We start from the raw sequence: 22,953 nt of genomic DNA, 5'->3' as shown, positions 1-22,953 counted from the left end.
GCTGCAGCGTTTCTCATTGGCTGGGCTGTGGGATTTCTCATTGGCTGAGCTGTGTGTTTCTCATTGGCTGGGCTGTAGGATTTCTCATTGGCTGAACTGTGTGTTTCTCATTGGCTGGGCTGCAGCGTTTCTCATATTGGCTGAGCTGTGTGTTTCTCATTGGCTGAGCTGTGCGTTTCTGATTGGCTGGGCTGTTGCTGGGTGGGGAGAGAAGTCTTCCTTTTGTAGTAAAGTAGTTGTACTTCCTGTCCGAGATGCAAGCCTAGGTCTCTTCCTGGTTGGTGTAATTGACAATGTGTGATGGGTAAGAGTCCTCCCTGTAGGCCTCCCTTAGGACAGCTTCATTAAGGTTTCTTTTATTCATTTTCACACTGCAGGCAGCCCAGCGCCTCTCTCCTGCATCATGCTAAGCAAGGGAATCCAGACAAAGAGTACGTGATGTCTGCATGTGCGTGCATGCATGCCTGCATGTGTGTGTTGAGAAGGTAGGAGCCACCTTTCCTGGTTCCGAATCTTGGCTCTGCAACATAGGAGCTGTGTGATCTTGGGAAATGGCTCCCTCACTCTGTGCCTCAGTTTGCTTGCCTCTCAAGTGGGGAGAATGGGGTTCTTCCTCGGAAGGTGCCGTATGGACAGATGAGTTAGTGTGGGTGAAGCATGTGGAACAGTGTCCAGTGCACAGTCAGTTCATAGAAGTGCCGGTTGCTGTTGTTAATATCTTACAAAAACGCTTGATTGCCACCTCATCTGGAGCGTCTCTCTGTGTCCTTACACAGGGACATGTTGTAACCTGTAGGACACTCTTGCTGGCACTCATGGTCAGATGCACCTTCATTAATGCACCTGCCCCACAGCTGGGCTCATAGGTGGTTCCCGCTTCTCACCATCTGTACGGCTCTGAGGCCGTAGAAATCCTGGCAGCAGATTCGGCATCACCTCCTCTGGCTAGACTCGCAGATGCACACACAGCATAAGGCTCTCAAGATATTTTACCAACTCGGTCCAGAAAGATTTGGAGGAGTGGCTGTTGCCCTTGCTGACTCCGCTCATTGTCTTTTTCTTTTATTCGTTGCCCTGTTGACGAGGGGAAGACTCGCACTGGCTGGATTTAGCATTTCTTCAATCCTGTGGGGCAAGCATCCGTTCACGTCTGTTGGCCACTTGCATCTCTTTTGTGAATTGCTTGTGTGTCTCTTTTTGTGATTGTTTTATTTGGATGTTCGACTTTTCCTGCTGTGTAAGGTCTCTCTAAATTCAGGGTGCAGGACCTTTGTCCTCTGTCTTCCAAATGTCTGTTCTTCATTTTTCATCTGAGTTGATGCTTCTCAGTTATCAAGGAGTAACAACAAGTGTTGCTTTGACCTTTCACGAATCACGCCTGTCTGTCCCCCTCGTTTTTCTCGGTCCTGCCTTTGGGGCTGTGCTGGCATGGTGGCTGTGTATTTGCTTTGGTTGTCTTGTGATGCATGTTTCTTTTTCAGTACCATGGTCTTCAGAGCATCCGGAGTTCACTTAATGTAGGGATGAGCTCCATGTTTGTCCCCAGGACACCGGCCATGCGGATAGCACGCCACTCCCCGGTGGTCTGGGTGGCCTTGTGACCTTCTCCAGAGCAACATGTGGCGGTTGGGGCACTGGCGCCCACCCCAGCTGGGGGCTGCAGCCCAGCCACTGCCCTCCAGGTGGGATCCTCAGCCGTCTCTCCTCTCTCCCTCCCTAGGCACGTGCGCACAAGTGCAGCCGCCCCCGCGGGGCACGCTCCAGCTCCTTCGTGGTGATGGCGCTTCTGTGGGGACTGTCATCGTGTTCCACTGCCCCTCAGGCCACCAGATGGTGGGGTCCGGCCTCCTCACCTGTACCTGGAAGGGGAGCATTGCTGAGTGGTCTTCAGGGACCCCTGTGTGCAAGGGTGAGACCCGTTCCCCTGAGCCGCCCCCAGCTCAGCAGCTGCCCTGGGGCTGCCAATTCTGTCACATGGACAGCATGGGTGTCCATGGTGGAGGCGTGGCGCGTGGCCAGTCCTAGCTGGGCAGCTGTGTAGGGTCCTGATTCTGGGGCTGATGGCCGGACAGTGGCTGGTGGCCCTCAGGGCTCCATGTCTGCAGTGTGGACTTACATCCTAGCAGGTGGCCAGAACCCCAGCTCTGCCACTGACAGGGCCTGTCACCTCTGAGAGGTGACTTGTGCTCTCTGAGCTAGCACTTTGTCACCTGCGGGGTGGGAAGGTACACTCATGTGTTCATTCATTCTTTCTTGCGTGCATATGGCAAATTAATAGGATATTCCATGTGCCAAGAATTCTAGAACTGGGGACACTAAGGGCCAGGATGTGCCCACCCTGGGGCCTCAGTCAGGGGAAGAGATGGTTTTCTCATGTCTGTTGTATGGGGTGTTAAAGGATAATACCCAGCATAGTGTTTTCCAAGTTGAGGCCATGTGTATTGTGTTAATCTGTGTTGTGCACTACAAATGGCTCTGTAGTCAAAACAGTTTGGAAAAGGCTGGGTTAATAGGCTACAGGACTTCTCAGAGGCTTTAAAACACTCACGTGTTGGGTGAGTCTCTGAGAAAGATGGTGTCCATCAGGATTCCATTCCGAGAGACATAAAACCCAAGATAACAGGGTTTGGCCGAGAAGGAGCTTTCTCTTGCCCTTGGCCCTCAGGTGGGCAGTCCTAGGCTCACATGGCTCGGATGGCTGGTCCCATTGTGGGAACCCAGGCCCCTTCTGTGTTGTGGCTCTGTTGGGCATGACCTCAACTGCGTGATCCAGGATGGCAGCAACTGTGTCCTAGGCAGTAATTCTGGGTGAGGGTCAGGGCAAGGAAGCCTTTCAGACGTTGTCCCACTCCCCTTCCCCTTGTCCACCACTGGACAGAACATAGTAGTCATATGACCACAGGCAGCTTTAAGGGAGGCTGGGAGATGTAGTCTTCATTCTGAATGGCTGGTGTCCAGCCAGGGCAGGGGACGGGGCACCGGGGGATGTGAGCCGTCCGGCACGGGGGAGAGTATGCAGCGTTGCTCAAATCAGGATCCCAGGCCTTGTTTTTCCAGAATGTCCTTTAGAAGCTGATAGAACCACTTCTTGGTGCATGGCTGATGTCACATGGTTGATATGTGGTGAAGGCCCTTTAACCCCAAACATGGGCATTGTACTTGCCTTCGTGCCTTCCTGGAAAGTGACCTGAGAAGACATGTAGGCCCCTGAAGGGTTTTGCCAGCTTAGAGCATTGTGACAACAGACCATGGGCCATCTTCTGTCATCTGGTCTCAGAGCCCCAGGCCAAAGTGGGTGGGAACCAGGGGGGCCATCACTGAACTCCGTGTCAGAGCTTCTCCCATTGTGCCACCATGAAGTGGTGGCACACCCTCCAAAACCCTGCTCAGACACCCCTCCTTTGGGGGCAGTCTTCCCTGACAGCTCCACCCCTGCAACAGTTTGCACAGACCTTCACCTTAGCCACCCGTGCCTCCCTGCCTCCCCTACGGGATGGGGCTCGCTGAGGGTGGGCTGGGCCTGTCCACCGCTGGGCCCAGCAGGTCTGGGTGAGCTGCTCCCAGGAGCTGGTCATGTCTCCCTCACAGCCGTGCCTCCCTCCGAGACCTTCGGCTTCAGGGTGGCTGTGATTGCCTCCATCGTCAGCAGTGCCATCATCCTGCTCATGTCCATGGCCTTCCTCACTTGCTGCCTCCTGAAGTGCGTGAAGAGGAGTGAGCAGCGGCGCTCAGACAGGTGCAGCAGCCTGGGCCGCTCTGGGCCTCCCGAGGGCATTGGGGACGCATGGAGTGGGGCTTCCGGGGACTTGGCATCTTGCTGCTCATGGGGAACTGTGGCCTGGAGGGCACATGGGCACGTGGCCTTCGCTGAGCCGGGACGTGGGGACGTGGCTTGTGCCATCCTGCCGCCTGTCCACTGTGCAGCCTGCGCCCTGCAGTGGGGCATGCGAGCCGGCCAGCGGGTCGACTGCAGCCCTCAGGCCGGGTCTGGCCCACGTTCCACTTCTTTTTCACTGAAATGTATCCTTTCTTTGTAACTTTTAATTGTGGCAAAATATTTATAACACAAAAGTTACCTTTTGACCACCTTTGTGTACATTCCGGGGGCATCAGTTACCCTCGCGGTGCTGTGCCACCATTGGCACGTCCATCGCCAGACCTTCCCCGTCCGTCTCTGTAAGCAGACTGTCCTGGCACTGACTGATCGCCCCGCCCCATGGCGGCAGAGCGGTGTAGTTGTGACAGGGACTGTATGGCCCTAAATTACGGGCAGCCGGCCTTGCAGGGGCCGCGGCCATGTCCTGGAGACAGGCCCCTGACCGTCTTACCCGTCTCTCCCCAGGGCGGCCCAGCTGTGGCTCCAGCTGAGAGAGGGGGACTTGGAGACCGTGCAGCCCGCCTACCTCGGTCTCAAGGGCCTGAGAAACAACAGCGGTGGTGGCGGGGAGCTGGGGAGCCGGCATGGCCAGGCGCACGACAACCACAGCTTCACCACGTGGGCATGGGCCTGGAGGCAGGGGGGAGGGGGGCGGGGGCGAGGGCCACCCTGGCTCGGTCAGGACACCGGGCCTGAGAACCAGGACCCGGGGGTGCCACCGCCCCACGTGCTGTCCAGGCTCACTGGGACCTCAGCCACCATCCCTAAGATGGGGGCTGGTTGTCCTTCTGGCCCTGGTCCAGACCCCACACCCCAGCGCCTGGCGCTGACCCCACCCATGCCCTGTCTTGAGAATTCAACCCTGCAGAGAAGGCGAAGCTTCTGCACAGGAGTACTCCCTTCGCCAGGACTGGCCAGGGCTCCAGGGCGTGGGTCTGCACCTCTCCTTCCCCCTCCCTCTGGCCTTTGGGAGCAGAGACTAGGTGGATGGGGTGGGACCAGCGTCTGAACAGCCTGGAGAATGGGTTGGTGTGTGTTTGGAGGGTTCGGGGGCCACAGGGAACTGAAGGGGGTAGAAGGGGGTGGTCTGGCCCCAGACTGCAGAGGACCGCCCAGCCGGAGCAGAAGTATGCCAAGGACGTGCCTGGCCTTGTCCCTTCTCTGCCTGGGCATCCTGGCCGGCCGGGCAGCCTGGCCCTTGGTTTGCCTACCCTCTGAAGAAGCCCTTCCCCAGCACAGCTCCAGGAGGCCCTTCCCACCCTTGCAAGGCAGGCATGCTGCTCCTTGGACCACCTCCTCGTGTGGGGAAAGGGCCTCTTCAGGCTCAGGGCAGCTCCAGCGGGAGAAGCAGGCTCCCCAGCCTCGGGTCAGCTATCTGCCCAGGCCCAGTGAAGGCTGGGGCCTGGGTGCTCAGCACGGGATGGAGTTGGGGTTAAACAGGGTCCTTGTTCTTCCCCCAGCTCACACCTCCTCTCTCTGCAGAGACATCAGTGAGGGCACCAGAGAGCTGGCCGGCGTGGCCTGTGGCGTGGACAAGGACCCCTGGGCCCCCAGTGGCCCCGCTGACTCACCCTACACCCAGGTGATGGTGCACACGGTGTACCCAGGGCAGAGGCTGCCTGCCTCCAGGCCCACCTCAAGGATGCCCAGACAGCCCGCCACCTACATCCCAGGGTGACTGAAGCCGAGGCCGGAGCTTGCCCTGCACAATGGAGGGCCACACCAGCCCCACCAGCCCCACCAGCCCCACCAGCCTGCTGCCTGCATCTCGACATGTCTCCAGCTCCAGATGGGTCAGTGAAAGCAGCTTCCGGGTTTAGGGATCCCACCGGGTGCCGAGCTGGGACCCCGGCTGGGATGCCCTGTCCCGAGGGAGCCCAGCTGTAGCAGTTTTTATAGGCAGGCTTGAAGCCGGTGAGGGTCACAGAACCGCTGCCCTCCCTCTGCCCAGGCTCCTTTCCAGATGCTGGGGACGTTTTAAGCGCATCTAGTTTTGCATAGCGAGGGGGAAGGCCACCAACTCCTCCGCAGCGGTCGCAGCTGCCGCCTCGCCCCCTCCCCGGCCCGCCCTCCCGGGGCTGCTGCCTGTGCGCAGGGACCCAGCGGGGTGCCGCACCCTCTCTCTGGAAGTTGTGGTAAGGGGTGTGACATACGCAGTAATTTTTCTAATCCTGAAAAATACAAAGGTAAAAATCACCATCTCTATTTTTAATCCCTGAGAAAGCAAACCTCAAGCATAGGGAGCGGCGTGAACTGGAGTCCGGTGTGACCTCCGTGCCCAGCCGGCTGGGCGGGTCTCCTGGGCCCCGCGTGGCGCCCGCGCAGCTGCCGGCTGGCCCTGGGTCACCCCGGCGCCGCTCGCACGCTGCTGCCGCGGGGACCGCGTGGGCGGGGCCGCCTCGCGCCCGGCAGCTGGAGCCCCACATGGACTACGCGCTGGGGCCCCGCCGCCGGGTCCCGCTCGACGAGGGCAGGCAGCCGGGCGCGGCTCCCGGGGGCGCCAGGCATGGAGGCCCCTCCACGGCCGCCACAGCCCCGACCCGGCCCCTGGTGGACGCAGGAAGATGGAAAGCGGCCAGTCTCTTTCCCCAGCTCCGCTCCGCGAGGGAGCGCTGGCGGGAGCCCGGGCGGGACGCCGTGTGCCCGCGACCCCATCCCCCGCGGGCGCCCCTGTGTCCCCGTGTCCCCGCGGTGCCCCACCACCGGCGCCCCTGTGTCCCCATGTCCCTGTGTCCCCGCGGTGCCCCACCGCCGGCGCCCCTGTGTCCCCATGTCCCTGTGCCCGCGACCCCCGCCAGCGCCCGTGTGTTCTCAGCCTCCCCCCCCGCCCCCCCCACCGCCGGCGCCCGTGTGGACGCCCAGCGGGTACGCTCTAGACGTCTGCACCTGCCGGCGCGCAGCTTGTGTGCTGCGTCTAAAACGGTCTCGGGGCTGTTCTGGAGCCACATCCACCTCGTCCGCATGGCTGAGGGCAGCCTCCAGGCCGCACCCTCTGTGTCTCCCTCACCAGCGGAGCCCACGTCAGTCCTCCCTCCAGCTCCCTGCGATTTGGGGTGCGATTTTGGGGTGCGACCTGTCTGGCCACTGAGGATCATCGCTGAGGTCTGCCCTCTGACTTTCCCTGCTTCCTGCCTGGACGCCCCGCAGCCACATTGGGGCTGCGAGGAGGGGAGCCTGGTGAAGAAGAGCTAGCCGTCCTGAAGGAGCCTGTGCTGCCCCCTGAAGCCACCTCTGTCATGTTTTCCCCTCACTTACAAACACGTCCTGATACAGGGTATGCAGAGCAGTCGCCTGTCCCGTGATTTGCATGGGAAGCCCCCACTGAGGGACGCGTGGGTGGTTCCACGTTTTCGGCTGTTACCTTTTTCTGTTCTGGGATGCTGTTCGACAGCGTGGGTTCTGGAGTGGGGTCGTGAGGCCCGAGGGTGTGTGTGGTGCTTGCTTTGGCACACGGAGGTTTTCACCTCGTGCTCCTTGGGGGATGCAGTGGGACCGGGGTGGGCAAGCTCAGACCCAGCCCCAGCCAGAGCAGCAGGGAGTTCACATGCTGGGTCACAGCGGACTCAGGCTCCCCCCAGCTTTTTCAGGAGTGGCAAGTGGTGCCCCTTGCCAGGTGCCTCTGAGGGTCCTGTGGGCTCAGCTGTGGGGGCTGGCGGGGTCTGCCGCCCTGATCCTGCGGAGGGTGACATCAATGCACACTGATGCTGTCAGGCTCTGCTGGCTCCTTCCAGGGCCTCAGCAGCTCTGCAGCGGTTGGTGCTGACAGGAAAAGGCTCGCAGTTCTTGGCTACGCTCTAGCCCCCCCAGGCACTCTCAACTCCTAGCCCTTGTCCAGATGAGGTGATGACAGGCTTGTCACGAAGGCTTGCAAAGGGAGGTGGGTTTTATCCCTGGTGCCTGACCCTGGGCTACTGGAGCAGAGGACAGGAGGGTTGGGGGGAGGTGGTGAAGGGTGGGCAGCCCCACCCACTCCAGCTCCCTGCAGCTGAGAGTTACAGAGGTGGGTGTCCAGACGGCCGTGAGGGGGCTGCAGGGCAGAGGGGCAGGAGGGAAAGGACATGGTGCCCAGCTGGAGAGGGTGCAGCCTGGATAGCAGAGCCGTCTCCCAGGAGAGCTGGGGGCGGGAGGCCTCGGCAGTGTATCCTGCTGCACCCCGGTCTATCTGTGCTGCGGTCCGGGGAGCTCAGCTGGAATGGGAGCCATCCCGGCCAAGCAGGGAGGAGAGAGCTGTGACCTCCCACAGGCATTTCAGAGCAGAGGGGCTTCACCCAGCCCTAGAGGGGGAGGGAGGGGACCTGGGCCTGGATCCCCTCTAAAATCAGTTCCAACTCGTACTGGGAAGAGAGAAGAGTAAAGCTTTTCTTGCTGTTTCTCAAAACCCCAAGCTCACTCCCACCAGGGGTCCTAGCACCTGCTGTTCCCTTGCCGGCCACACGGCTCCCTCCCACTCAGGTTCACCCCTGCTGTTGTCCTCACAGCATCCAGCAAGGCCGGGTTATGCTGCGGAAACACACGACCCCTGTCTCCGTCAGCTCAGGCTGGGCAGCCCAAACAGCAGAGACTTATATCCCACAGTTCTTGAGGCTGGGAGTCTGAGATCCAGGTGCTGGCCGATTTGGTTTGTGGTGCCGGCTCTCGCCCTGGCTTGCAGGTGGCTACCACCTCACTGTGCCTTGCGGGCCTTTTCTCAGTGTGCGTGCAGAGAGGGTGGCAAGCCTGAGTGTGCTGTCTCCTTATGAGGACACTAATGCCGTGGGATCAGGGCCCACCCTCACGCCTCATTTCACCTCCTTACTCCCTTAGACACCCATCTCCAAAGGCCACACAGCGGGTAGGGCTTCAATACATGGATTTTGGGGGGACACATTCAGTCTATAAGAACCCCCCAAGTCGCAGGGTCTCCAACAGCCTCGTCTATTCGTTGCTCACACTGTGGGTCCAGAGCAATCCTCAGTCTCCAGGAAGGGGAGGGGCGCTGAGTGTCCTGTACCAGGGATGCAGTGGTCTGGCCTGGTGGGGACGCTCCTCACTTGTGTGCATGACATGTCAACCAGACCAACCTCACAGGCCAGGAGGGTGACCCCCATGTGCGAGAGGAGAGGGGACAGCTCATGTCTCATGCCATCCTTCTCGTCACCCACGTCCTCTGAGGCCTGTGTCAGCTCTTTCACAGATGGTGCTGGCGAGGCCCGTGGTTTTCAGTTGCTTTGACAGCTAAGTCATCAGAGAAACACCGGTCAGCCCTAAATACTGGAGCCATGCTTTTCTTGTCCCCAGAAGTGGCTGAGCAGAATCAGGCCAAGATGTCACAGAGGGGACCTCATTACCAGGCAGAACATCCCAGTTGGGGGTAGTGGTTGGGAAAAAACTGGGCCTCATGAGTGGATTCCTCAACAATTTGGTTACTTATGTGTCCCTTTCCCACTGCTGAAGAGTGAGTCACCCCAAAACTCATTGGCTTAAAACTGCGGCTGCCATGTTGTCGCTCTCCCTCCTGGTTCTGTGGGTTCTTGCTAGGGCATCTCCCCTGAGACTGCAGTTAGCAGAGGCCAGGCTGGAATCTTCTAGAGGCCTCTCCACCCACATGTGTGGCAGCTCACGCTAGTTGTCCTGGACTTCAGCTGGGGCTCTTGGTGGAAACACCACATGTGGCCTGAGTCCTTTCTGCCTGGTGGCTGGGATTCAAGAGTAAGGGTCCCAAGAAACAGGAAGAGGGGCTTCCTAAGGCCTGAGCCCAGAACAATCCCTTGTTGGCTGAGCAGTGGAGACTGAAATGTGTCAGACTTCTGAACTCAGCATGCCAGAGAACTCCTGACTCTCCCTCCCTCCCCCCACCCCCAGGCCAAGAACCCGGAGTCTACTTTCTCTTGGACCTCACATCCCATCCCACAGCAAGTCCTTTTGGCTCAACCTCAGAATCCATCCGGAACCCACCCCATCTTCCCTCCTCCACAACCACCCCTCTGGTTCCAGCCTCCCCTCTGCTCACCTGGATCTCTGCAGGAATCTCCTGGTCTCCTCCTAGCCCCACTGCCTCCTCTCAAGCCCCCCAACCCCCACCAAGTGACTTGCCACACAGCTACCAGAGGGTTGCTTTTTTAAAAAAAAAATTGTAATTGTGGTAAAATATACATAACATAAAATTTAACATCTTAACCATTTTGAAGGGTACAGTTCAGTGGCATTAAGTACATTCATACCATTGTGCAACCGTCACCACCATCCATCTCCAGGACTTTTTCATCTTCCCAAAATGAAACCCTGTCCCCATTAAACAGTAACTCCCCATTTTTCCCACCCCCAGCCCCTGGCACCTATGATGCTACTTTCTGTCTATGAATTTGCCTCCTCTAGGTCCGTCATATAGGTGGAATCTACGGTATTTGTCCTTTTGTGACTGGCTCATTTCACTTGGTCTTTTGTGTTCTGAGCACCCAGTTTCCAACGTGTGGAGTGGGGGCTTCCCCACACATCCAACAAGGTATTCTCAGACACCAGCTGGAGGTCCTACAATTCAACTCAATTCTGACACTATCTACCCAGAGATGGCATCAGATCCCACAGGTTAAGGGTTCAGTCCACAAGATTGTCCCCCCTCCCAATTTAGACGCCAGTTGCAAGTCCAGGTTCTCACCTGTGCCTCTGACCGACTGGCTATAAATCAGAGGTTCCCAAGACCCTCTCTTCAGGTTCAATTAATTTGCTAGAGTGGCTAATGGAACTCAGTTTACTGACTAGATCACCAAGTTATTGTAAAAGGACATAACTCAGGAACAGCCAGATGGAAGAGATGCATAAGCCAAGGTAGGCACACCACTGTCTCCAAATCTGCACGTGTTCACCAACCTGGAAGCTCTCCAAGCCCCATCCTTTTGGGGTTTTTATGGAGGCCTCAGTACATGGGCATGCTTGATTAAGGCCTTGGCCATTGGTGATCAATTCCCCCGAGCCCCTGTCGCCTCCCCAGAGGTCAGGGGTTGGGGCTGAAACGTCCAACCCTCCAGTTATAGGGTTGGTTCTCGCGGCAACCAGCCCTCATCTTAGGTGACCTAGGAGCATTCCAAAAGTCTCCTCGTTAACACAACAAAGGACACCTTCAGTTGCCTACCAGCCGGTTACACCTTCCCAAGGCCCCCATGTGTACACGCACATACATGTATGCAATTGTGGAAATTAATAAAAGGAACCTCAACTAAATTGGAGTCAGGAAGGCCTGCAAGGGGAGCTCTCACGCCCTATCACACATGGTCAATTACACCAAACAGGAAGAGACAGAGGCTTGCAACTCGGACAGGAAGTACTACTACTTTCCTGCTGAAGGGAGCCTTCTCTTCCCACCCGGCAACAGCCCAGCCAATGAGAAGCCGCTGGCCCCCTGATCTGTTACTCCCCGCCAATGGCCTTTCCTTTAGGACGGCCCAGCCCTGCCCCCCCTTTCCTCTATAAAGGCAGCTCTCCTGCTTTGTCTGGATTTGTCTCTGGTCTGCCAGAGCATGCACATCCTGAATTGCAATTCTTTGGGCTATTCCCGAATAAACTCGTTTTGAGATAAAGTAACAGGCAGATTTGCTTTTTAAGTTGACAGGCCCCTGGGGAGTGGAGCGTTCCTGTGCTGTCCGAAAGTGAACCCAGAGCTTGAGCCCCAGTCCAGGTCCCAGCATCTCAGATCAGAGCTGGCGAGTGGGGGAACGCGCCACAAACCGACTCTGTGGCTGCCGGAGAAGGCCCCTTCCCTCCTCGCACGCTCTCCGTTCTGCGTTGGGACCGTGCGCACGCGCGTGTCTGGGGCTGGGGGCTTCCTGACAGCAGGGGGCGGGGGCTCCAGGGAGGAGAGGTCGGCTGGAGGTGACGCACTTTACAGATTGGAACCCTCAGGTTCAGGCAAGTGAGACGACCTCCTAGTCGGGGTCACACCGGCGGGCTGGTGTCCCCTCTTGCGGATGCGGGAGTGCCGCACTCAAGTCACCCGCTGAGTCCGAGTCTTCCTCGGGTTGGGGAACGTCACTGTCTCGGCACCGCCCCGGTCACTAATCCCTCTGGGCTACCGTACGCCCACCGGCTCTTGCCCCAGGCCTGGCCCCGTACCCTCCACGGCCTGACCTCCGGCGTGTCCTTGGGTAAGTCACTTCCTGTCTCAGAGCCTCAGTTTCCTCATTCCAGGCATGGGGCGCAGCGGCCCCGAGCAGAGCAGCGGACCGTGACGGGCAGCGCCCGGCCACCTGGACCCACAGCCCGGCCGCCGGGGGCGGGGGGGGGCCAAGACGGGGCGTGGCCAAGGTGGGGCGTGGCGTCGTGGGCGGGGCCAAACGGGAGGTGCGCACTGGCTGTCGCGGAGACGGCGTCGGGGCCGGGGGCGGGGCTGGGGCGAGGGGCGGGGCGAGGGGCGGTTGCGACGTAGCCGACGCCGGAGGGGAGGGGCTCGAGCGGTAGTGGGATGACAGGGCTTACAGCTCAGGTGGCGACCAAGTCCAGGCGGCGGGGGCGGGATTCCGTGAGGGCCGGAGCTAAGGCCTCCTGAGAACTCGGTATCCCACCCCGGCGGGAGGGAGGCTCGAGGCGCTTGGAGGCCCGTAGCTTCGGAGGCGGGGCTCTGTGGCGACGTCGCGTACGCCGGGGGCGGGGCCTTCCGGGATGGGGCGGGCTCAGCGCGGGCGGGGCCGGGAGGGTTGCTCGTGGCGACGACGCGTGCGCCAGGGGCGGGGCCTTCCGGGATGGGGCGGGCCGAGCAAGGCGGGCGGTGGTAACTGGGCCCGCGGGCGGTGGCTAGACGGACAGACTGACAGGTGGACCGCGGCAGGAGGACGGGCTGCGGCGGCCGGGCGCGCCGTGCCACCGCAATGACAGGTGAGTGCGGGCCGGCCGGTGGTGTCTGCTGTCCCTGGACGTGCGCGCGGCCCGGTGGCCCCCAGGGCCTGGCTGCCCCCACGTCGCCCGGGGCCGCTCCTCGCCGGCGGCCTGGTGACCTTGCCCGCGACCGCCTCCCTGTCGGCGAGACGACGGCAGAGCGGCGACCAGCCTGGGGCCGCGCGGTAGGCGGGGGCCGCCGTCGGGCCCACGAGGGTTCTGGGGGCCGGGGGCCACTAGGCATCTGTGGGTGCAGAGGTGCTGGGGTGGGCATGCAGCCTGACAGAGTGGGAGGTGAAAGTGAAAACGGGCCGGGAGCGCTCTGCGGTCCTCCTGGGCTCCTGGCGGGAGATCCAGAAGCTCCATCCTCAGCCGTAGACGCCACGCCCCAGCAGGCCGTGTGTTCCTGGGCCGTGTGTGGCATCCTTGGGACTCTGTGCTCCCTCCCCGGCCACACCCTTCCGGGACGATAGACCAGGAGAATCAAGGACCCAGACTGGGCTCCCCAAGGCTTTGTGCTTTTCCCAGGATGAGGTCTCCAGCCCAGCCATCCTCCGAGACCTTCTCTATACTGAGGACCTGCCCGTCATCCTCCTGACCCCAGCCGAGCAGAGTGACCCTGCTCTATGAACCTTTCTCAGTTGGAGAAGCCCCATTAGGGTGATGGGCTGATGACGGACGAGATCCCATAGCAAGGTGGTCAGGGATTGTGGGGCCTCCCAGAAGCCATGCCTTATTCCTGAGGGCCCCACTCTTCTGCCTGGTGGAGCAGAATTCACCAAGGGGTAGCCCAGGGGGTCAGGGAGACCCCAGAAGTCCCTCTTCTCTCTCCCCACAGCTCACTGGAGTTGCAGCCTGGGTCCTGCACGCGTAGGATTTCATGGGTTGGAACCTGATAACTTCTGGGACACCAGCGTCCCAGCTTAGTCCATAAGAGACCGCAGTTGCCAACTGCTCCCATGTCGTCTCTCTGAATCCTTTGTATTTGGGGCTGCTGTTTCTGAGCACCTACTGTGTGCGCGGCCCTATGTCAGGCACGGCCCAACCAGAATTGCCATGGGGGGACACGTGGAATGTTCTCTCTGTGTGGATGAGGAAACAAAAACCCAGTGGCAGAGTCCAGACTAGACCTGTGTCCTGCCCGGCCCCTGATGACCTTTCCTCCTGCCATCTGCTGGGCCTCTAGAGACCTCCCTCATGGCCCTTCATTTTCGGGATGCGGAACTGAGGCCCAGAGAGTGCAGGCCTTGGGGGTCAGATGGGCAGCCGTGCAAGGCTGCATGCTTGGCGTTGCTGGCTCACTGGCCCTGGGTGCTGACAGGGGCCCGCCTCGTGCTAGTTCTGGGGCTTCCATGGTGGGCTGCAGGGTGAGCAAGTGTGGGACACAGTGCATCCTGGAGGCTGGGATGGTGTCTGCACAGGGCCAGCACCGGTGAGGGGTCACCGCAGCTGTGCCTGTTGCTCTGGAAGCATCCCTGCCGTGTGGTGTGCTGGGGGTGAGCAGTCTCAGCTCCACGCCAAGGCCGGGGCGGGTGCTGGGGCAGCAGGGGAAGCTGAGGCCCAAGCATCTGGACTGCAGGGGGGCAGGGTCAGGGGAACTTAGGAAGGCCTCTTGAGGGGAGGACAGTAAGCTGAGCACGAGTTAGTCAGGTGGAAACCACAGGAACAGGTCTTCTTGGCCCCTGGCAGGGGTCCCAGGCAGTACGGTGCAGCCTCCATGGCTCAAGGACGTCGGGGGCCAGGTGAGAGCAGATGGTCCAGCTCCCACAGGGCCTTGAGTGCCAGGCCAGGATAACAGGTTGGGGGCCTGTGGTGCAGCTGGGCAAAGAGGTCGGGGAGATGGGGCTTCGTGAAGGGAGCTGGCAGAGCCTGGTGAGTTTTGTGCCAGAGCGTTCCTCTTCCTTTATTCTATAAAACCCGGCAAAGACTGTTCATCAGGACCCAGGACCAAGGTGGTTGGTTTCCTTTTCCGTGCTTTTTCATGCCTCCAAGTGGCCATCTGGGTGTGGTTTGTGTACACAGCTCACAGCGACTACAGGAAGCACAGGGTGTGGCAAAGCCTGGAGCCTTGGCCCCCAGGCAGTGCCGCCTCGCCGTGCTGCTGTGTTGTGCCATGCCGCTGTGCCAGGTGACTCATGGCTGGGCAGCAGAGGCCCGCAGGGCCTGCTTGGCTAGTGGCCCTCAGGGCGGAGGAGCTGCTGCAGGGTGCTGGCTGCCATCTACTGACAGCCCTTGCCCCTGGGCCTTGGGCCTATGCCCATGCATTCCAGAAATCTTTAGTGAGCACCTACTGTGTGCCAGCCCTGTGCACAGGTGCACACGGTGGGGAGGCAGCGCTAGACAGGATAGCCTCTGGCCTGCCCTTGTGAGCCTGGCCGGGAACAGACATGATGCAGCTAAGTGCACAGTTAATAAGTGTGTCAGTTAGAGGGGCGGAAAGTCTGGATGTCAAGAGATCACCCCAGCACTGACCCACAGATTCATCCGCTTTCACGTGACCCCCATTTGTTCATTAAAATTCAACAATGGAGTTTCCAAATAATATTTCTTTTTAGTTAATAGATTTTACTTTTAGAGCAGTTTTGTTTACAGAAAATTGAGCACATAGCACAGAGGGTCCCATACCACCCCCACCAAGTGTCCTCTGTCCTCAGCGTCTTGCCTTGGTGTGGTGCCTTTGTTACGACTGATGAACCACTGTGCATGCGTTATTACTAACTGAAGTCCGTGGTTCACGGTGTGGTTCACTCCTCGTGCTGTACGTTCTGTGAGTTTTAGAAAGTGCATAATGTCCTAGATCCACCATTACAGTATCATATAGATTAGTTTCACTGCCCTAAATCCTTTGTACTCCGCCTATTCATCCCTCCCTCTTCCCTAACCCGCGTCGACCACCGACCCTTTTACTGTCTCCATAGTTTTGCGTTTTCTGGAATATTGTATAGTTGGAATCATACGTAGTATGTAACCTTTTCGAATTGGCTTCTTTTACTCTTAGCAATATTCACGTAAGTTTCTTACCTATCTTTTCAGATTTCATAGGTCTTTTCTTTTTATCACTGAATTATGTTTCATTGTATGGATGAGCCACAGTTTAATTATCCATTCACTTTGTGTGTGTGGTAAAATATTCAGAACATAAAGTTTACCATTTTAACCATTTCAGTGGCATTAAATACATTCACGATGTTGTGAAACCATCATCGCTATCCATTTCCAGAGCTTTTTCATCATCCGAAAGAGAGACTCTGCCCCTGTTAAACAGTAACTCCTCTTTCTCCCCTGTTCTCAGCTCCTGGTAATCACTATTCTACTTTCTGCCTCTAGAATGTGCCCATGCTAGGTATTTTACCTAAGTGGAATCATACTACATTGTCCTTTTGTGTTTGACTTATCTCACTGAGCATAATGTTCCCAAGGTTCATCCATGTATTTGAATATTTCATTCCTTTTTATGGCTCTGTAATACTCCATTTTGTGTATATACCGGGTTTGTTTTATCCATTCATCTGTCCGTGGACTTTTGGGTTATTTCTACCTTTTGACTATTGTGACTAATGCTGCAATGAAAATGGGTATGCAAGTATCTCAGTCCTTGCTTTCAGTTCTTTTGGATCTGTACCGAAAAGTGGAATTGCTGGGTCATGTAGTAACTCTGTTTGCCTTTCCCCAGAACTGCTGTACTGTTTTCCACAGTGGCTGTGCCGTTTTACGTGCCCACCAGCAGCGCATGAGAGTTCCAATGTCTCTACATCCTCGTTGTCCATATATATCACACTAATGAGTGTGAAGTGGGATCTCATTGTGGTTTGATTTTCATTTCCCTAATGACTAGTGATGTTGAGCATCTTTTCATGTGCTTAGTAGTCATTTGTATATCTTCTTTAGAGAAATGCCTATTCAAGTCCTTTGCCCATTTTTGAATTGGATTGCTTGGGGGTTTTTTGTTGTGGTGTAGGAGTTCCTTATATATTCTGGATATTAATCCCTTATCAGATATATGATTTATAAATATTTTCTCCCATTGTATGGGTTTTCTTTTGACTCTCTCTCTTTTTTTTTTTACCATTCAAACTAGGGTTTATTTCTGGAATAAAGAACTCCTGCAACTCAACAACAACACAAACCACAAACTAGGGTTTATTGTCTCTACTGTTCCATTGGTAGATATGTCTGTCCTTATATTAGGACCACCCTGTTTTGATTACTGTAGCTTTGCAGTAAGTTTTGAAATCAGAAAGTGTGAGTCTTCCAACTTTGTTCTTCCTTTTCAGAATTGTTTTTGCTATGAAAGTCCCTTGAGATTCCATATGAATTTTAGAATGAGTTTTTCTATTTCTGCTAAAAGAAAAAAAAATTGGGGTTTGAATAGGGATTACGTTGAATTTGTAGATCACCTTGATAGGATTATCATTTTCGCAATATTAAGCCTTCCAGTCCATGAACTTGGGACGTCTTTCCATTTGTTTGGGTCTTCTTTAATTTCTTTCAGCAATGTTTTGTAGTTTTCACTGTACCACTCTTTCACTTCCTTGGTTATATTTATTCCTAAATATTTTATTCTTTTTTTTTTTTTTTGCAGGGGAAGATTCCCCCTAAGCTAACGTCTGTTGCCAATCTTCCTCCTTTTTTCCTTTTTTCCCCTGCAAAGCCCCAGTACATACTTGTATATAGTGGTAAGTCTTTCTGGTTCTTCTGTGTGAGCCACTGCCACAGCATGGCTGCTGACAGATGGGTGGTGTTGCTCCACGCTGGGGAACTGAACCTGGACTGCCGAAGTGGCGTGCACTGAACTTTAGCTGTGAGGCTATCAGGGCCGGCTCGATATTTTATTCCTTTTTTTTTTTTGAGGAAGGTTAGCTTTGCCACCAGTCCTCCCCTTTTTGCCGAGGAAGACTGGCCCTGAGCTAACGTCTGTGCCCATCTTCCTCTACTTTATATGTGGGATGCCTGCCACAGCATGGCTTGACAAGTGGTGCGTAGTTCTGCACCTGGGATCTGAACTGTTGAACCCGAGGCCACTGAAGCGGAATGTGCGAACTTAACCACTGTGCCACCGGGCCAGCCCCAATATTTTATTCTTTTTGACATTATTGTAAATGGAATTGTTTTCTTATTTTCTTTTTTGGATTGTTCATTGTTTGTGTATAGAAATACAACTGATTTTTTTTTAAATGGACTGACTATAGAACCCTTTTTTTTTTGGAAGAAGATTAGCCCTGAACTAACATCCACTGCCAATCTTCCTCTTTTTGCTGAGGAAGACTGGCCCTGAGCTAACATCTGTGCCCATCTTCCTCTACTTTATACGTGGGACACCGCCACAGCATGGCTTGACAAGCGGTGCATAGGTCCATACCCGGGATCTGAACTTGCAAACCCCGGGCTGCCAAAGTGGAACATGTGAACAGCTGTGCCACCAGGCCAGCCCCAGAACACTTTTTTTTTTTCTTGGGAAGATTCGCTCTGAGCTAACATCTGTTGCCAATCTTCCTCTGTTTTTTTTCTCCCTGAAGCCCCAGTACATAGTTGTACATTTTAGTTGTGAGTCCTTCTAGTTCTGTGTGAGCTGCTGCCACAGCATGGCTACTGACAGATGAGTGGTGTGGTTCCACGCCTGGGAACCAAACCCAGGCCGCCGAAGCAGAGCGTGCCGAACTTTAACCATTAGGTCGTTAGGGCTGGCTCGAAATGCAGCTGATTTTTGTGTGTTGATTTGGTATCATGCTACTTTGCTGAATTCCCTCTAACAGTTGTTTTTTTAAAATCTGAGGCATTTTCTATATATAAGATCATGTCAGTCATCTGCAAACAGATAATTTTACTTCTTCCTTTCAATTTGGATGCCTTTTATTTCCTTTTTTTGCCTAATTTATCTGTTGAACTTCCAGTACTGTGTCAAATAGAAGTGGTGAGAGTGGGTAGCCTTGTCTGATCTTAGAAAAGCTTTTAGTCTTTCACCATTCACAATGATATTTTCTGTAGGCTTTTATTATATGACCTTTATCATGTTGAGGAAGTTTTCTTCTATTCCTAATTTTTTTTCTTTAATCAAGAAATAGTGTTGAATTTTGTCGAATGCTTTTTCTCCATCCCTTGAGATGATCGTGTGTTTCCCCTTTGTTCTATTAACGTGGTGTATTATGTTGATGGATTTTCATATGTTGAACCATCCTTGCAGTCCATGAATAAATCCCACTTGGTCATGATATATAATCCTTTTAATATTTTGCTGTATTCAATTTTCTAATATTTTGTGGAGGATTTTTGCATTGATGTTCATAAGGAATGTTGGTTGTAGTTTTCTTTTCTCAGAGTGTCCTTGTCTGGCTTTGGTATCAGGGTACTGCTGGCCTCAAACAATGAGTTAGGAAGTAAGTGTTCCCTCCTTTCCAATTTTTTTGAAGAGTTTGAGAAGAATTGGTGTTAATTCTTTAAGTGTTGGTAGAATTCACTAGCAAAGCCATCTGGTCCTGGGCTTTTATATGTTGAGACAATTTTGATTACTGATTTAATCTCCTTACTAGTTATAGGTCTATTCAGATTTTCTATTTCCTCATGATTCAGTTTTGGTAGATTTTGTGTTTTTAGAATTGTGTCCAGGTCATCTAAGTTGTCTAGTTCGTTGGCGTACAATGTTCATAGTATTCTCTTATGCTCCTTTTTATTTCTGTAAAATTGGCAGTAATGGTCCCACTTTCATTTCTGATGTTAGTAGTTTGAGTCTTCTCTCTTTTTTTCTTTGTCACTGTAGCTAACAGTTTGTCAATTTTGTTGATCTTTTCAAAGAACCAGCTGTTGGTTTTGTTGATGTTTTCTGATTTTCTGTTTTCTGTTGCGTCTGTCTTCACTTTGGCCTTCATGATGTCCCCTTCTGCCAGCTTTGGGTTTAGTTTGCTCTCCCTTTTGTAGTTCCTTAAGTGGAACATTAAGTTACTGGTTTGAGATCTTTCTTCTTTTTTAATGCATTTACAGCTGTAAATTTCTCTCTCAACACTGCTTTCACTGCATTCCTTAAGTTTTGGTATTCTGTGTTTTTATTTTCATTTGTCTCAAGGTATTAGTTTCCCTCATGATTTCTTCCTTGATCCATTGGTTGTTTAATTTCCATGTAATTGTGTATTTTCCAGTGTTCTTTCTGTTATTGATTTCTAGCTTTATTCCATGTGATCAGAAAAGATCTTTTGTATGATTTCAGTCTTTTAAAATCTATTAAGACTTGTTTTGTGGCCAGACTTGTTTTGTGATCTATCCTGGAGAATGTTCCCTGTGCACTTGAGGATAACGTATATTCTGCTGCTGTCGGGTGGAGTGTTCTGTACGTGTCTGTTAGGTAGCGTTGGTTTGTGAGGCTGTTCACACCCTCTGTTTCCTTACTGATCTGCTGTCTGGTTGTTCTGTTACTGAAAATGGGGTATTAAAGTTTCCAGCTATTATTGTGAGGCTGTCTGTTCCTCCCTTCGGTTTTGCCAGTGTTTGCTACATATATCTTGGGTCTCTGATATTTGGTGCACGTGTTTGTTATATCTTCTGGTGAATTTACTCTTTTATTAACATATAATGTGCTTCTTTGTCTCTTTAACAGTTTTTTACTTAGTATCTCTTCTTTCTCATATGACTATAGCCACTAAGCTGTCTTTTGGTTACTATTTGCATGGAATAGCTTTCTCCGTTCTTTTACTTTCAGCCTATTTGTGTCTTCGGATCTAAAGTGAGTCTTTTGAAGATACCATATAGTTGAGTCTTATTTTTTCCAATCCTGAGAGGAAAAAACTCTTTTTCTCTTCTACTCCTACACACACACACTCATACTTCTAACACTTCTGGTCACAAAGTGTGTGATTTTCCTCCCCACCAAGCAATTCTCCAGTTCTCCGTGGACACCACCTGGGGGTCCTACAATTTAACTCAGTCTGACACTGTCTATCCAGAGATTGCGTTACGTCCCACAGGCTGAGGGCTCAGTCCCACAGGACTGCTTCCAGTTCAGATGCCAGTTACAGGTTCAGGTTGTCAGCTGAACTGAGCCAGCTTCTGATTGACTCATGACACCCCTTCCTCAGGTTTGGTCGTCTGCTAGAACAGCTCCCAGAACTAAGGGAAACACTTTACTTACTATTGCCGATTTATTAGAAGGATATTTCAAAGGATACAGATGAACATCCAGCTGGAAGAGATGCACAGGGCATGCCTGTGGGAAGGGGCGCAGAGTATCCATGCCCCTCCCAGGTGGGCTGCCCTCCTAGCACCTGCACGTGTTCACTGACCGCAAGTGCACCACCTCGTCTTTTGGGTTTTTATGGAGTCTTCATTATGTAGATGTGACTGGTTAAATCATTGGCCATTGGGGATTGATTCAACCTCCAGCCCCTCTGCCCTCCCGGGAGGCTGGGGGTGGGGGGATGCAGAGGGCCGAAAGTCCCACCCCTCCCATCCTGGGGTTGGTTCCTGGTGACCAGCTCCCAGCCTGTGGTTATTTAGGGGCTTTGCAGAAGTCACCTCATTAACACACACTCAGATGAAGTTGAATGGGGCTCGGGGCTCGTTATGAGTAACAAAAGATACCCTTTCCCCTGGCTCTTAGCACTTAGGAAGTTCCAAGGGTTTTAGAAACTGTGTGCCAGGAAGTAGGATGAAGACCAAGTCTGTGTTTCTTATTGTAAATCACAGTATCGCAAGTCCATTCTGCTGATCTTGTCTCCTGGTTGGAGAGTTGACTCCATTTACATTTAGGCGAGGACTAACTGTGCTGCCTTTGTGCTGTTTGTCTTTTGTACGTCTTGTAGCCTAAAGTCCTTCATTTCTTCTAGTACTGCTTTTGTGTTTAGTTGATTTTCTGTGGTAAGACGTTTTTCTTTTCTTTTTTTTGTGAGGAAGATTGTCACTGAGCTAACATCTTCCTCTATTTTATGTGGGACACTGCCACAGCGTGGCTTGATGAGTGGTGTGTAGGTCCATGCCCGGGATCCGACCCTACAAATCCTAGGCCGCTGAAGCGGAGCGCATGAAATTAACCACTACACCACTGGGCTGGCCCCCATTTTGATTTGGGTTTGTGTATATTCTGTGGACATATTTCTTGTGGTTACCATGAGGATTACATGTAACGTTCTAAAGTTATAACTGTCTAATTTGAATTGATACCAACTTCAATTATATACAAAGCTTGACTCCTCTGCAATCCTGCCTGCCCTTTGCCCTTCCTCAGGCCTGGCTATTTCCAGAGGGCCCTGCGGGGACCCGTGGGCAGCGGCCCTCGGCCTCTCTGAGTTTATTTTCTGTGGGAAGCTCTCAGGTGCAGAAGAGAGAGCCCAGAGGCTCCGCTCTGCTTTTCAGAACTCTGGACCATTCTTGCCGCCCCACCCCCATCCCCATCTTCTGGCGAGGGGTCAGGAGGCCCCGGAGGTCCCGGGGCTCTGAGCTGTGTGCCAAGCCCATGGGGCTAGGATGTCAGCAGTTGTCCAGCTGTTTGCAGTGAGTGCGCCTCCCGTGTGCTGGAATGCCTTGCTGGGAGGGGTCTGCGCCAACGCCACGTCCTGTGTGTGGAACTCGCCACTCCCTCTTCAGGCCACGCTGGCTCATGCCCTCTGCACTCTCTGCTTCTGTTTCAGAGCAGACCTACTGTGACCGCCTGGTCCAGGACACGCCTTTCCTCACGGGCCCTGGGCGCCTGAGTGAGCAGCAGGTGGACAGGATCATCCTCCAGCTGAACCGCTACTACCCCCAGATCCTCAGCAACAAGGACGCGGAAAAGGTGCCGAGGGGTGGGCCAGAGGCTGCTCTCCTGCCCCCTCCTTTCTGGGCTGGAGAGAGCGGGAGGCAGGACAGCTCGGAGGTGGAAGCTTGTCTCCTGGGGGTGCCCTTGGATCCAGAACATCAGCTCTCTGAGCCTCAGTGTCTTCATATGTCATCGGGAGGTGCTGGGGGGAATCACAGGAGACAACACATGACAGCACGCCACAAACCTGGGAGGAGGAGCCGGGGGAGGTGAGGAGGGAGAGGGCAGGGAGAGGTGAGGAGGGAGGGGAGTGAGGGGAGGTGAGGAGGGAGGGCAGGGGGGAGGGCTGGGGTGGGAGAGGAAGCAGGGAGAGGTGAGGGAGGAGGGCATGGGGGAGGTGAGGAGGGAGGGCAGGGGGGAGGCTGGGGTGGGAGAGGAAGCAGGCAGAGGTGAGGGAGGAGGGCATTGGGGAGGTGAGGAGGGAGGGCAGGGGGGAGGGCTGGGGTGGGAGAGG

At 54.5% G+C, this 22,953-nt stretch overlaps 2 protein-coding genes and 1 long non-coding RNA gene across 5 annotated transcripts in view; all 3 read left to right on the top strand.

Annotated features, from left to right (window-relative positions):
• LOC124240565 (sushi domain-containing protein 3-like) overlaps positions 1-6,073 on the top strand; it is a 17,210-nt gene extending 11,137 nt beyond the window's left edge. The window contains exons 2-6 of one of the 2 annotated variants that reach the window (XM_046663621.1): positions 378-431; positions 1,721-1,909; positions 3,589-3,736; positions 4,343-4,495; positions 5,360-6,073. In XM_046663621.1, the coding sequence (XP_046519577.1) occupies positions 378-431; positions 1,721-1,909; positions 3,589-3,736; positions 4,343-4,495; positions 5,360-5,555 (740 nt within the window). In that variant the 3' untranslated portion in view covers positions 5,556-6,073. The remainder of the gene's footprint in view (positions 1-377; positions 432-1,720; positions 1,910-3,588; positions 3,737-4,342; positions 4,496-5,359) is intronic. The other variant, XM_046663622.1, reaches the window with a different exon arrangement.
• A 335-nt stretch (positions 6,074-6,408) lies between these two features.
• LOC124241170 (uncharacterized) lies at positions 6,409-9,826 on the top strand. The gene is made up of 2 exons (XR_006889135.1): positions 6,409-7,151; positions 9,719-9,826. It is a non-coding gene; the product is annotated as an uncharacterized LOC124241170 (long non-coding RNA).
• Positions 9,827-12,501: 2,675 nt separating this feature from the next.
• The window catches only part of LOC124240614 (caspase recruitment domain-containing protein 19), a 19,456-nt gene continuing 9,004 nt past the window's right edge, over positions 12,502-22,953 (top strand). The window contains exons 1-2 of one of the 2 annotated variants that reach the window (XM_046663709.1): positions 12,502-12,721; positions 22,333-22,708. In XM_046663709.1, coding sequence (XP_046519665.1) covers positions 12,715-12,721; positions 22,333-22,708 — 383 coding nt within the window. In that variant the 5' untranslated portion in view covers positions 12,502-12,714. The remainder of the gene's footprint in view (positions 12,722-22,332; positions 22,709-22,953) is intronic. The other variant, XM_046663707.1, reaches the window with a different exon arrangement.

Source organism: Equus quagga, chromosome 6 (genome assembly GCF_021613505.1).
Source record: "Equus quagga isolate Etosha38 chromosome 6, UCLA_HA_Equagga_1.0, whole genome shotgun sequence".
Taxonomy (NCBI): Eukaryota; Metazoa; Chordata; class Mammalia; order Perissodactyla; family Equidae; genus Equus; species Equus quagga.
The sequence above is the reverse complement of the archived record's forward strand: the minus strand, read 5'-3'. Positions and strand labels throughout refer to the sequence as shown.